General features: G+C 34.1%; 1 protein-coding gene across 1 annotated transcript in view; it reads right to left on the reverse strand.

The window, feature by feature from the left end:
- LOC115891379 overlaps nt 1-16,018 on the reverse strand; it is a 151,565-nt gene that overhangs the window by 40,464 nt on the left and 95,083 nt on the right. Inside the window, exon 5 of the mRNA XM_030911826.1 lies at nt 4,222-4,475. Coding sequence (XP_030767686.1) covers nt 4,222-4,475 — 254 coding nt within the window. The remainder of the gene's footprint in view (nt 1-4,221; nt 4,476-16,018) is intronic.

A 16,018-nucleotide genomic window follows, 5' to 3' on the forward strand; every position in this document is an offset into this window, starting at 1 on the left:
AAAGTATTTATGAAAATAAATAAATATGTAAGGGATATTTTCTCACTTCGATCTTCTGATATTAAATCTCAAAAAATTATTTTTCAATATACCGGGTGCGTCTCAAAAGTGGCTCACCCCCATAACTTTTTTTATTTTTTCAGATGAAAAAATGAGATTTGGTATAGTTAGTATATGACATAAATTAGGATTGATTGACGTATTCAATTGTTTTTGGTCACCTCCTCTTTCATCAGAAATGACTACAACTTTTGATTTTTATATGGCAGCATAGGCATATTTCTACATTATTCGATGGAAAATGACAATATGAATAAAATGACATATAATATGTCAACTTTTTCTATGACATTTTCGCATATGACTTATTTGAAATTGTAACATGCGGTTCATAACGACAATTGGACTCGAAATACCAAGTGTGTGGTACCAAATTATTCGCAAAAAAATGCTTTTTCCTATATTACTGTTTGACTAGCGGATCTGAAGCTACGGAAGGAATGCGAGAAAAAATAAATCGATATTGCCACGTTTATCTATAAAATTTCAAAATTGCCAGACATGAACTATAAATTTAATATATTTTTATTATATATAATGTGTTTAGCATATATTCTGACGTATATTTCTAAGGAATTTTAACGTAGTTCATATTGTTCGATATGTTTTATTTAATAACTTATTTCTCTTTCATTCTGTATAATCTGCTTATTATGAAAGGTGAAGATTTTTCAAGGATATCATTGGCAAACTGGCATCGCCGCGCATGGCCGCCTATTCATCGAACATGATTGGCGAGAGTACGTCACAGGATTTGTTACCACGCGGTTGCCATGGCTTTTACGCCTTTCCTATTGGCTAGCTTTATCCCCAACTTCACGGTCTCTTCTGAATAGAGTAGAAATATTGAATACTATTGAAACATCCAGTGGCTGTGTCATTCTTTTGATCATTATTACTTTCTTTCATTATTTTATACCGGTTATCCTAAACTTTATTCCTATATTTTTCGTATATTTAATAGTTAAGGTGTGTTTTATTGTTTTGTTATCTTGTTATAATGTTTTTCATTCGTAGTTTTTAATTATTAATATTAAGTTTGATCGTATATTTGTGTTTTAAAATGAATAAATTTGTTAAGGGTAAGACGCTACATAGCCAGACAAGAGAAATAATAGCTAATTTATATAGATATATAGTGTATATATAGGTAAGTAGAATAATAATAATAATATAATTATTAGAATATTAAAATTAAATATTGGCTAAAATGAAAAGCTCACATTTTACCTAAATATTTTAGCTAAACTAAAATAAATATAAATAAACGTGGATGAAATCTCATTTGGTTTATTTCCTTGTGTTCATAATAGGGTTTGCGACAAAGAAGCTACAGAGAGTTCGCTTAAGTTGCCGCTCAAACGTAAACTTGAGCGGATATCTCTTTATACTGGAGTTAGCGTATCGGCTATAAAAAAAATCACACAGAAGATAAAAAAAAGGCTGGAAAAATACTAACCCCGATAAAATGATATCCAGACCTGGGAAGAAACGACCACGTAAGACTGCTGTTGAAAAGCTCGACGACTTTGATTTCCAAGTGGTCAGGAATTTGATAAATAGATTTTATCTCGAACTCCACAATTAGAAAGCTCTTGCAAAAATTGCAGGAAGAATTGAATTTTCCTTCGGCAGGAAAAGGCTTAGGGGGTTAATAAAATCAAATTTTATATACACTTTTTTTGGCGTAAATGTCAAAATAACAGATAAATATTAATGGAGCGGCCCATTATATTGCAGAGAGAGATATAAGTATATACGCGAAATATCGCCAAGTATTATCTATTTGGATGAAACATGGGTAAACAATGACCTAACCTTTAAAAAGTGCTGGCGGAGCGATACCATATCTAGAGTAATAGGCAATATTGGATCTACTGGTGAGTAAAATTATGTTTTGTTTGCGCTTCCAAAGTTAACTATTTTCAAGATTTTTTTTGATGGAAATAGTTATATCTAAAATTATGTATTATAGAAAAAAATATAGTTAGTACAGATATATAAATAACTATACCTCAAGACTCAGTCTTGATCATCTGCTGATGATGCTAACATGGTTAGCGAAACGTGCGTCCAGTGTAAAAGTAAAAGTGTTTTGGTGTATTGTGCTGATTTAGTGTTTTATTTTGCTGTGTAACACTAAAGGTTCCAACCCCCAGCTGTAATTATTTTTTCTATTATATTAACAACACATAATAATAAAATGATTCAAAATATTTAAGGGAGCTTTAATAAAAGCTTTTTGTGTTTATCTGCTAACTAAACAGTAACGATTCAATCAGCATAAAGTTTTTTGAAAAAAATTATTAATCTGAATATTATATTTATGATACACATTATTTTCATAAAACACCGTACGCCCATGCCTATTTTATAAATGAAATTGGGCGTGTTTTGTTTACAACTGCGTTCCCCTGCCGATACCCCAGAGCTTCAGATCAGTTGATCACACTATAATGAGCCAAACTTGTTCCATTCGAAAAAATTGAGATATGATTAGTAATATGATTTGTGCATTTTTAACCGGCCAGGACAAGACACGAAAAACATTAGACAATCAAATCTCTTTTTCTAAGGCTCCTTGATTAAAAATTAGTGTTTGTAACACAGCCATGGCACTCTAGATTGAAATTTAAAATACGATTTATTTTTGAGCGAAAATATCAAAAATTGACATATGATGTGTCATTCTACTCAGAGTGTCATTTTCTATCGAATAAACTAGAAATATACCCAAGAAATATACGGTGCAATCTGAAAATCAAAAGTTGTAGTCATTTCCGGTGAAATAGAAAGTGATCAAATACAATTGAATATGCCAGTCAATCCTAATTTATGTCATATTATACTAACATACCAAATCTCGTTTTTTTTATCTGAAAAAAATAAAAAAGATATAGGCATGAACCACTTTCAAGACGCACCCGGTATATCTATTTACAAATATCACTAAAATCCAGAGAAATTGGGTAACAGCAACTGGTTTAAATCGTCAGCAAAGTATTATCTGTATTTGTACCTATCCTAAATTAATAATGTAGTTAATATAAGGAAATCGACAATCGGTAATTTCAGAAAATTTATAAATTTATATATTAACATTAAAAAATAGGTATTTAAAATAATTGAATTCCGGTTGTCTTGACTTGAGGGTAATTATATTAGGTAATTTTTTTACTGACTTAACTTACAGATTATCGTGATTTAAGTGAAAAATAACTTAACAATAAAAACGACTTAAATAACGTTATATTGATTTAAGTTTTTACAAAAATGACTTGACTTGATATAAAATGATTTAAGACTTACGTCTAAGAGCTAGCAACGTTTTCGAGAAAGTATTTTAAGACGTCTGGCTCTTTGATATATCTTTTACTAAGCTCTCTGGAACAGTATGCGGCCCGTCTGGCTGCCGATACCCGTTGCGTTCACTACTGCGCATCGGAAGAAGATCCTATATTTTTTATTAATTTAGTCCTATAAATTCTAGTATTCAATAGTTAATTCTAGTCTCCATAGCGCAGTGCGTAGAGTTTCCGACCACGAACCGATGATTCAGAGTTCGAATCCGGGTATTACTTTACTATCAGCATATAAATGAAAATAAAATAAAAAGTCTTTGTTCTGACCCGGATTCGAACTCTGAATCATCGGTTCGTGGTCGGAAACTCTACGCACTGCGGTATGGAGACATATTCGATTTATATTCAATATTAGAATTTAAAGGACTAATAAAAATATAGGATCTTCTTTCGCAACGCTTACCGGCAGCCAGACGGGCCGCATGCTGTTCTAGAGAGCATAGTAAAAGATATATCAAAGAGCCAGACGTCTTAAAATACTTGTTTTTCCGACGTTGCTAGCTCTCGTACTATAAGACATAAATCATTTGAACTTTATGGTGAATTTGACTTAAGATTTAAATCACTTTGAGCTTAGAAATTACTTAAAAAGTCTTTGAAAACTGACTTGTTGCAGTTCTGTTTTCAACATATCTCAATTAGTAAAATTTATGGGAAAACTGGTATTACTTTGATGTTACTGTTGCTCCACAAGTTTGAAAATAATTTACAGTTTTACCGATTTACCAATAAAATTTTTCTAAAGATAAACGGTTCCCGAGTTAAAGGTGTCGTCCTCTAATAGCGGACTACCATTTACCTGAAAGGTGCAAGTTGGTAAATCTTTTACACAATGGCGGCCGTATAACATTATCATAAGGGACAAAGCTGTTCCTATTTTCGGTCATGTGGTCCATGTCACCTTCAAGTCTAAGGGTGGTACCTTTCCGCTGCAACTCAGTTCTCTTTGTCAACAAATACCAAATAAAGCTTTCCGCGTAGTTGGTTATATGACTCAATTCACCTTCCAGCCTTAAATTTGTACTTCTTTTTACCAATTCAGGACGTCTCAATCTAAAAAAAAGTATTTTCCTAAAAAAATTTAACAACACAGCCTGGTATTTTACCGACTTTCTAACTATAATGATTTCGTGTACTTCTTGATGCAACGAGATAAAATAAGAAACTAACCGTAAAAGGTTTCTAGTGAGAAACTGAATTATTTCGGACATCCATTATCATTAATTTTACTAAAAATCGATGCAAAGTAGGAGCGGTGCCTGAAGAACAAGCTTCATCAAGACAATGACTGGGAAAGCTTTTTGAAGTAATTCTTAGGGTGCACTCTAAGGTAATTTTGCATGGGTGGAGCCTTTTATTATATGTAGAATTATTACCCGAACAGCATTGGACCAAATTATATGTATGGATTATTTTGATGGTTATCGAAATTTTTCCGCATTGGCGTTAAAATATTAATTTTGTGTCATAAAACTGAAAACGAATTATAAATTTTTAAATAGGTGTTCATTTATGTTAATGCTATTAAAATTTACAGTAATTTAGGTTTAGTTTATTTTCCTGATATGGAATGTATGGCCTTGTAGTATATTTAAATGGAACTAAATTGCATGGCTTACAGAACTCTGTAATAATTGTTTATAGTCTAGCGCATTCGCGATTTATGTTAAACAACAAAATAAATAACCCAATAAAATTTCGCTATGTTCAAATTTGATTTATTTGCTCTAAATTTATATCTACAATTTAGCAAAGCAATTGACTATTTATAAACAAACTTTACATTCTTTCACTGATTGTCTTTTCGAATGCTTAATACAATAACGTTTGTTTTGAAGAGTTAATTTTGAGTCTCTTCTTAGCTTGCTATTGTCCCTTTAAATGTGTTCAAATTGTGGGTTCTTCTGGGTTACGGCACCGTGTTTAATTTTAATTGCAGCTCAACTTGACTTTGATTTCATCGATTGCCGTTACATCTTTTTTTTTTTTTTTTTTTCATAGATGGGAAACGCCATTTACAGCCAGAGTGTGGGGTCACCTCTCACCTGAGTCATACCCACTAAAAACCCCATCTGTAGGAGTTACCTCTCCAATCTCGGAACCGCCTTGCGGCATTACTTCAAGACTGGAGATTGTTTCGCCACTTATGTCTGTGTCTGCCAAATTTTTATCTTTTCATCTTCCGGTTTTTTAAGCATAATTGCTTTCATCATCCTGGTAATTGCTTCACAGTTCTCTCTATTTTCCATCATAAGCTCGCCGACATTTTCCCTTGTTATTTTAACGTTGCATATTTGTTCCGCCGATGCTCTAGTCTCCAAATGCCTACTACACTCGAATAATGTGTGATTGGCCGTGTCTGATGCTTCACAATACCAGCATCTTGTGGATTCCGCCTTAGTTATTCTAAACAGGTACTCTCCAAAAGCCCTGTCATCGCCTGGGTGATGTAGTAGTCCGTTTTCGTCCACGTGTTGTTTATCCAAACCCTCACGTCCGGGATAAATATCTTAATTCGACCCTGGCACGCCTCCCATCTGTTCTGCCATTTGTCCAGTATTATCTTTCTGGCCTCTGATCGATACCCTGAGCCGTGCCTGTATATTAAATTTCTTTCCTCGATTTGTAGGATAATTGGGGGGATTTTTGCTAGAGCGAGAACAGCTTCTATGGAAACTGTACACGCCAACTGTATACGCCGACACTACGCGTAGGGCTAGCATTCTGTTAATTTTCTCGAGGACTATTTCATAGTATTTATAGTCTGTTGCCCTGCTCCAAATGGGCGAGGCGTACAGGATCATCGAATGCACAACCGAGGCAAGCATTCTCCTCTTTCCGTCACTGGGACCTCTAATATTGGGAGTGATTCTGGTCAGCTGTTTGATGGTATCAACCGTCCTGTCCTGATTTTAAGAACATGTGTAGTCATGCGCATCCCAAATCAAGCCAAACGCCCATATATTTTATTGCCTTTGAGGTCTGATGTGGCAATTTTTCCAACTGGATATTTAAGTTCGTCGCCTTGCGATGTCCTACCAGAACGACTAGTTCTGATTTTCTGGTGCCCAGATGTATGTCCATTCTATCCAACTTATTGGTTATAGTTGGGGCAGCTGTTTCCTTTGTATCTTTTCTTCGAAGATAGTGATGGTCGGGCGGTGATCAGGACAGCCAGATCATCCGCATAAGCAATCAGTAGATTACCTGGTCAATATCGACCCTCAGGATCTGGACATAGAAGATGTTCCACAAAGGTTGGTGCTAGAATGGACCCCTGCGGTACCCACACGTCATCTTGTGTTTTTGCCGTTTTCTGCAATTACATATCTTTTTTTGACAAGAAAGATTTAATCATAACGATGAGGTATTTACTGATCTTCATGCTCCCTAATTGTTCAACAATTTCTGTCCATGGGGCAGAATTGAATGCGTTTTTAATGTCTAATGTAAGCAGTGCCGCGTATCCCCTGTTCTTATACGATTTTGTTTTAATACGGTCTACGTTACTCGTAACAATGTTTAACGCGTCTATCGTAGATTTGCCTCTGCGGAACCCGTATTGGTTTTAGGTGTAGTCTGTTTCCATCCTCCAGTTCTTTCTCCAGTCTATCCCTCAGAAGACATTCTAACAGTTTGGCGCTTGCATTAATTAAACATATTGGACGATATTTTTTTGTCTTGACTTCCATCTTTATTAGGTTTCTCTGCTAGAACAAGTTTGGCAATTTTCACGAATTTGGAAACTGTCTGTTGATAAGACACTTGTTCAGGATCTCAGTGATTCTCAGGGGTCTTGCATAGCAGCAATTTTGATAACTTCCACCGGTATGTAGTCCGGGCCAGGAGCTTTTTTGTTTTTCAGTTTACTTGCTGCAGAACGCACCTCTTGTAACGTGCCAAAATTTCACTAAACTATTTTATTTCTTTTCTTTAATAATTTAACGCTAATTGATATTATTATTAGTCTGAAATATCCGATGGTAGTTCAATTCAGTAAACCAAAGAATAAATAAATCGTACTTACATGTTAACAAAAGTAATTATTCCATCCTTATTTTTTAACTAAACATATTTCACACTTAATAACATTTTTTTGCAGCACAAAACTAGTTTGATTTAATACAATTTAATATTTATTTTAGCCGAAATAGATAAAATAATTCTTTCCATACCGTTAATTCTGTTTATATATACTAAATACGTAGGTTAAAAATTTTTGAATTGAACTGTCAAATATTTATTTATATTTTTATTAACATTAACTATTAGGCAACCCAAAATATACTTTAATAAATTGATTATATATTTTTGTATTTTATTTAATCAACAGTAATTATTGAGCCTATTGTCACTTAGTTAAACTCATTAAATTTATGTTGCTCTATTTTAATTTTTTAGGTAGAATTTTCTAAGCATAATTGTCTTAAAAAGATATCGTATCGATCCGGCAAGTGAGTCATGCGCAATATCTCTAGATTGTTGTTATTTATTAATTTTTTGAATGTTTGATAAGCAAATTTCTATATAACTTTCATTAATCTCGTTAACTTTATTTATTCTATTAATTATATAAATTATTGATATTAACTTTATTTTCCTTTTAATATATAACTTTTTTCTTCATGTCTTTATTCAGCTCATGGTTGGCAATCCATATTTTATCAAGGGCTCGTGTTTTTATCTGGCTATTTCTTTGTTGCAAAAGGTTTTCGTTTTCTTGGAACTACCTTGGTTTTGGTCACTTTATGTTCAGCTAGTGTGAGGTACAGAGGCCTCTCGGTCATTTTGTCAAGTTTTTGATTTTTTACCCTTGTGGGGATTTTCGAGTGTGCCTCAAAAATTGCTGCAGCATCCTATCTTACCTTTGTTTTTGGACGGTGCTACGGTTTACCGGTGACGGGATTTTCACCTCAAAAAAGCTGACGTGGGTCAGCCAAGCAGCCCGCCTTTTTTTTTATTGAGCACCCCATTCCATCCGGGGGAAGAAATAATATTAATCACCTGAGGATTCGTAGAAAACCCTGAGTTAGCAGGGTTTTTTTTCGTCGGAGCCGAAGAGTTTTTGTCTGGACCGAAGAAGTTTTTTGTCTGGGCCGAAGAAGTTTTTTCTTCTGTGTTGAAGACTTCTCTCTGAGCCAGTTTTTTGTTGGAGCAGTTTTTTCGCTGTATCCATTTTACTTTTCTGGAGGAGTTGACAGTCGACGGTTGACAGTTGACAGCCGACGGTGTCTGCTTAAGATTGATTTGATTTAGAAGATTTTCAACTATTTGGTATCGTACAATTCAATTTTATTTTTTTCCCTATCTTACGATTTGAATTTCATTGGTGCGTACGAATACTGAACGTAGATAATTTTTTTAACATTATAATTTAATTAGAATAAATTTTCACATACTTAATTCTGTTGATAAAATAATATTTCATTTTTTTTCCTTTAATTTTTTTTTGTAAATTTAATACAGCTGACACAGTTTCTTTTTTGTCTCTATTTAAAAATTAAATCTATTCATTTTTTTATCGATATCTAAATTTTCTTGAACTGATGAATTCATGATTATTAGTTGATTATTTTGATTTATTTATTTAATAATTATATTATTAATTATTATTATTAGTGGAACTGGTTTGGTATTATTTATTTGATTTATTAATTTGTTGATTAATTTGATATATTAGCTGAATTTAGTTGCGCTGATATATACATATATATTTTATTTTGTAAATCTTACGTGATCACGAAAGGTACCTAGGTATTTACGTAATTTGCTACTTACGTATTGTGAGATATATTTTCCTTGGTGCACAATTTTTTTTTATTGATTTATTTAATTTACTATTTGCTATTTGGTATTTTCTATTTACTGTTTCCTATATTTTCCTTTTATATTTCAATAGAGGGTACTGAAACTAATCAGTTTGCATTATTTTTTTTATATTTCCTTTGGCCCTATGTCTACATAATTCTCTAAGATCTTGACTTTTTTTTTGTTTATTTATTTACTTATTTATGTATTTGTGGAACTTGTAAGGCCCTAAATACATCTTAGGGATTTCTGACTTTTTTTTCCGTCTAAAGTCAGTGGCGCTCTTAACCCTACTCTCCGAATTTTTTCTGAGCTAGGGCATAGAATTTGTTCGCGACTAGACCCCGCAAATTCCATAAATATTTATTTTCTTAATCGCTAACTTAATAATATTTTTCTTTCTTCGTATTTTTTTTTACTTCTTTTCTTAATTTTTTTTTCTTTTTTTTTTAATTTAAAAAGAGCCGAGCTAAGGCCAAAACGCGCGTGACAAATTTTATGGCGCCCAACGTGGGGCAATTGATTTAAATAGGGCAATTGCATTAAAAGGGCAATTCTATTAATATCTATTATTATTATATATCTATAGAGACTTAGGGCCAAATAATTTTATATTCATCTTGCTGGTTAATATTTATTCATTCATTTTTTTTCTTTTAATATTATCTTGACTCCTGATTGTATTGATACTGATTATTTTCATTGATTTATCTTTGATTTACCTTTGATTTACCTTTGATATTTTACTTACCTTTTTGATTGATATACGTTTGGTATATAGTTGATTTGCCTTTTCTATTTATCTTTTCTATTTTCTATTTACCTTGTTTTTACCTGGCGGATTGCATTACTAACTTACCTGTGATTTCGATATCGATATTTTTAATTTGATATTTACTTACTTTTCTTTGCTTTATTTTTTGTTGACAAGTATTATTTTGCCATTTTACACCTTAAACACTTGGTTTTACTTTTTGGACTGAACTTTATATAATTACTGATATAATAAATACTTCGTATTTTTACTTTATAATTAACATCATTATTTTTTTTAAATTTTACATTTAATAATTAAATTTGTACTTTATTGAAATTTCTTGGCATTATGGATTTCAAAATGAATATTTGTTATCTCAAAAAGGAAATGTTACTTCATGAGCTTAGGGTTCGTGGTGTGTCTGTTGATGATCAAAGTACTGTCGATAAATTGAGAACTACCTTGCGACCTTTATTAAAAATGGAAAAGGCCGGAGCTTTCAAATCTTCTCCCTATAACCTAGAGTTTGATGATGAAAAGATAATTATTCGTACGCTATTAGACGAGGTTAATGAGTCCATTAGTACAGTATCATCGGAAGAGAACGTCCAAAACAAATTTCTGTCCATTCAGTCTAGACTAGTCCATCTGCTTAACCGTGTAAATAGAATACCTGACCAAGTTTTGAACGTCAACCAGCAATCTGAGAAGACCGAACTTTTGATTGATGTTTTAGCAGCAATCGATACTTTAGAATCAACGTCTCGACAAGAACCTCAGTTGAGCAATCACTTTCGAGATCCTGATGATGATATACCATTACATTCCTCACATGTACATAATTCTACTAGTCAATCTGTTCCTTTTGTAAATAGCGTCTCCCCTTCGAAATATCTAAGCCTTGAGAAATGGAATTTAAAATTTACCGGCGACATTAAAAAACTATCAGTCCACAATTTCCTAGAAAGAGTGAATGAGTTGCGCTTGGCTCGTAATATAACTGAAAAACAATTATTTGATTCGGCCATCGATTTGTTCACCGGAAAAGCTTTAAATTGGTTTAGGGCAAATAATAATAGGTTTCAAGATTGGCAGGGTTTAAGCCACCTATTGCGCAGTCATTTTGAGCCACCTGACTATCGTGCTAGACTCTTTAAAGAAATTTTAGAAAGAACACAGGATACCTCCGAGACTATCATTGACTATCTTTCATGTATGCAGGCATTGTTTAGACGCTATGATGGTTTATCCCCAGATACTCAACTGGATATTTTGTGTAGGAATTTATCCCCATTTTATACCACGCAACTTCCTGTTGTAAATACAATTGAAGAGCTTGAGAGAGAATGTCTTAAGCTAGAGGTGAAGAAGTATCGTGCCGAAAGCTACGTACCTCCGTCTAGGAAGAAGCAACAATTTGTCGAACCGGACTTTGCTTTTGTAGGAGTGCAGAATTCACAGCCTTCTACTTCTTATAATTTTATTGATGAAGAAAACCAAGTCAGTGAAATCTCTCGAGGCCTACAGAATAATTCTCATAATTCGTCTAGGGAAATTACTTGTTGGAATTGCCAGAAGACAGGCCACATAAATCGTAATTGTCCTAATCCCAGAAAAATGCATTGCTATCGTTGTGGTACACCAGATGTGATAACTAGAACCTGTCCAAAGTGTTCCAGTTCGGGAAACGGCCCTCGGGGAAATCGTTAGGTCGTGCTATTTCCTCTCAATCCACACTATTAACGGCCCATGCAAATAACACCCAAGATTTTCAAAATAAAATTCTCCTTGACTATATTGTTTCCCATGCGCAAGGCGATCAACGTCCTTACCTTCAAATTAGTATTTTAGGCTATTCACTTTTGGGTTTACTTGATTCCGGTGCGAGTCGTACATTAGTTGGCTTGCCTGGTTACGAAATTCTGTTGAGTCTGGGACTGAAATTAATTAAGCAAGAAAGTTCATGTACAGTTGCGAATGGTGAAGTATGCACTAGTATAGGTTATATTCAAACACCAATAACATTAATGAATAAAACTAAAATTATTGATATTTTGATACTTCCTGGATTATCTCACAAAATTATTCTTGGCATAGACTTTTGGAAATCGATGGAAATTGTACCTGATCTCAGGCAAGACGTTTGGCATTTTTCTGAGAACACTGAACTTGCTCAGATTTGTGGAGTGCAGAGTAAAGACCTTTTAACGCCTGTAGAGAAAACAGCTTTGGATAAATTGGTGGAAGAGAAATTATCTCAGATGGGATCTACTCTTGGTTGTTGTAGAGTTGCTGAACATGAGATAGTTCTTGAACCAGGAACCAGGCCAATAAAACAGCGATATTATCCAGTGTCTCCATACAAACAAAAATTTATTGACGACGAGGTCGAAGAAATGCTTAAACTTGGAGTGATAGAGAGATCGAATAGTCCTTGGTCTAGTCCTGTCTGTCTTGCTCGGAAGAAAGATGGATCTTTCAGATTTTGCATCGATTTTCGCAAGCTGAATGAACGCACGAAGAAAGACGCCTGGCCCATTCCTTATATTTCCACAATTTTAGATCGGTTACGGAATGCCCAATTTATTAGCTCGGTTGATATTAAATCCGCTTTTTGGCAGGTACCGTTGAATGAGAGTTCTCGTGAGTACACTGCATTTACAGTGCCTGGGAGAGGCTTGTTCCAATTTCGCAGAATGCCGTTTGGTCTATCAAATGCGCCTGCTACTTGGCAGCGTATTGTTGATACAATTTTTGGTCCGGAACTTGAGCCAAATGTTATGGTCTACCTCGATGATATTGTTATTTTATCTTCATCTTTTTCCGAACACCTGAAACTTTTGGAAATTGTTTTTGACCGCCTTGCCAAAGCTGGTCTTGTCGTGTCTTTAGATAAGTGCAATTTTTGTAAACCAGAATTGCGTTATCTAGGTTATCTAGTAGATGCCCAAGGACTTCGTCCAGATCCAGAAAAAGTAGAGGCCATTGTCAATATTCCTCCACCCAAGAATATTAATGAAGTTCGTCGATTCGTGGGTACAGCATCGTGGTATAGGCGTTTCGTTCCAAATTTTTCCTCGCTTCTTGCACCTATCCTCAACCTCACGAAGAAGAATGTTAAATGGAATTGGACTGATGATTGTCAGAAATCATTCACACTACTCAAAGAATGTTTAGTTACTGCCCCTATTTTAACAGGACCCGATTTTGAGAAGCCCTTTTGTTTACAGACCGATGCGTCGTCATACGGACTTGGAGCTGTTCTTACCCAAGAATTTGAGGAGGGTGAAAAGGTCATATGTTATCTTTCCCGTTCACTTACCAAGCAGGAAATGAAATTATCTGTAACAGAAAAGGAATGTTTGGCTGTAATATGGTCAGTAGAAAAACTGAGACACTATTTGGATTGCGTACATTTTAAGGTAATCACAGACCATGCCTCTTTGTTGTGGCTGCATAATGTAAAGGACCCTCAAGGTAGATTAGCTCGCTGGCAGTTGCGTCTGCAACAATTTGATTTCGAACTTATCCATCGGAAGGGAAAATTCCATATTGTTCCTGATTTTCTTTCGAGATCCCCTGTTGTTCCTATCGATTCTGTCCAGATTTTAGATTTACCCCAATTTTCTAACACGACCGATAAATGGTATAAGAATATGTTACAAAATGTTCAAGAAAATCCTGTAAAATTTCCTTTATGGCGTGTGGAAAATAATATTTTATATAAGTTTGTAAAATCGCGTATACCAGAGTTATCTTCGTCAACGGAATGGAAGATGGTAGTTCCGAAAGATAAAAGAAAGGACATATTCCACAGGTGTCACGATATTCCTGCTGCAGGACATGTTGGTGTTTTCAAGACTCATGCTAAGATTGGTCAGCTTTACTATTGGCCAAAATTAAAATCAGATGTTATTCGTTACGTGAAATGTTGTGTAGAATGTGCTCAAAATAAGGTTGAACAAAAGCGTCCCGCAGGTCTAATGGGAGAGCGTCCAGAAATAACCGAACCGTTTCAAGCCATCAGCCTTGATTATATAGGACCCCTGCCTCGTTCCAAGAAGGGACATTGTTACATTTTAGTAATTTCGGATTATTTCAGTAAAGCCGTCTTCTTGTATCCTTGTAGATCGGCTAATTCTAAGAGTTTGGTAGAGCACGTCGAGAAATTTTTCTTACTTTTTGGCACACCTATGTTCCTGACGTGTGATAACGGCGTGCAAATGAAATCCAAAGATTTCCAGGATTTGTGTAAGAAATATAAGTCACGAATATTTTACACCGCAAGTTATAATCCCCGCGCTAATCCTGTTGAACGTCAAAATAGAGTAGTGAAAACGATGCTTCGAACATATGTTAAACAGGAAAATCACAGGACGTGGGATGAACATCTACAGGAAATTGGTTGTGCTATCCGAACTTCGCCAAGTGAGACTACAAAATACAGTCCATATTTCGTGTTATTTGGTAAGGAACATAAATTGTATGGCAATTTTAATAAAGTAGATAATAAGAATGTTGATATAGATTCGTATGTGAAGGTCCGCCAGGAAGGTTTTATTAAGTTATATAAACAAGTCCAACAAAGAATCGAATCCTCAAGATCTAACAATGCTCACAGGTATAATTTACGTCGCCGTCCAGCATTTTTCAACCCAGGTGACAAGGTTTGGCGCAGAAATAAAGTTCTTTCCGATGCTGCTTGCTATTATACTGCAAAATTAGCGCCACCGTACATAGGACCGTTCACCATCAAACGCAAATGCGGTTCTTGGTCGTATGAACTCCAAGACGACCTAGGTTGCTCAAAAGGAATCTGGCATGTACAAGATTTAAAACAGTACACCGACCCAGCACTTGCCAATGAAGTTTCAGATCCTGATGAGTAACTGTTTTATTCTATTTTTTTTTCTGAGGTAGCGAGTAGGTATACTCCCAGTGGTGGTCCGACCTACTTCAGGGATGCGCCCCTGCCCACGCGAGCCGTGATTTGCTCTCAATCCTATTTTCCTGAGGGGAATCATGTCCTAACCTTTAATCCTATCCAATGCCAAAATCCTTGTCCTACCTCCTGTTCCATTTAGAATTTAGAGTCCCTAGAATTAGTTATTATTAGATTAGTTTTTTTTAGTTACAGTACCTTTAACCCTTATCAGTTAGTACCTTTAAAGTCATATAGTTTGTAATTTTTATTTCTTTTCGTTCCTAGTTACTTATAATTATCAATTTCTTTCTCATTTATATCTTACTTCAGTTCACTTTTCTATTTGCTTTCAATAATTTTCTTCGCTTTCTCTTAGTATACATTTAGTAGTTCTTGTTTATCATCGTCGGAAAATTTTCTCCTTAAATTTCCCTCCTATTCCAAGGAGAGGGGGGGTTGTAACGTGCCAAAATTTCACTAAACTATTTTATTTCTTTTCTTTAATAATTTAACGCTAATTGATATTATTATTAGTCTGAAATATCGATCAGTTCAATTCAGTAAACCAAGAATAAATAAATCGTACTTACATGTTAACAAAAGTAATTATTCCATCCTTATTTTTAACTAAACATATTTCACACTTAATAACATTTTTTTTGCAGCACAAAACTAGTTTGATTTAATACAATTTAATATTTATTTTAGCCGAAATAGATAAAATAATTCTTTCCGCCGTTAATTCTGTTTATATACTAAATACGTAGGTTAGAAATTTTTGAATTGAACTGTCAAATATTTATTTATATTTTTATTAACATTAACTATTAGGCAACCCAAAATATACTTTAATAAATTGATTATATATTTTTGTATTTTATTTAATCAACAGTAATTATTGAGCCTATTGTCACTTAGTTAAACTCATTAAATTTATGTTGCTCTATTTTAATTTTTAGGTAGAATTTTCTAAGCATAATTGTCTTAAAAATATCGTATCGATCCGGCAAGTGAGTCATGCGCAATATCTCTAGATTGTTGTTATTTATTAATTTTTGAATGTTTTGATAAGCAAATTTCTATATAACTTTCATTAATCTCGTTAAC

The sequence above is a fragment of the Sitophilus oryzae genome, unplaced genomic scaffold (assembly GCF_002938485.1).
Source record: "Sitophilus oryzae breed Bouriz unplaced genomic scaffold, Soryzae_2.0 scaffold_1180_pilon_pilon, whole genome shotgun sequence".
Classification (NCBI taxonomy): Eukaryota; Metazoa; Arthropoda; class Insecta; order Coleoptera; family Curculionidae; genus Sitophilus; species Sitophilus oryzae.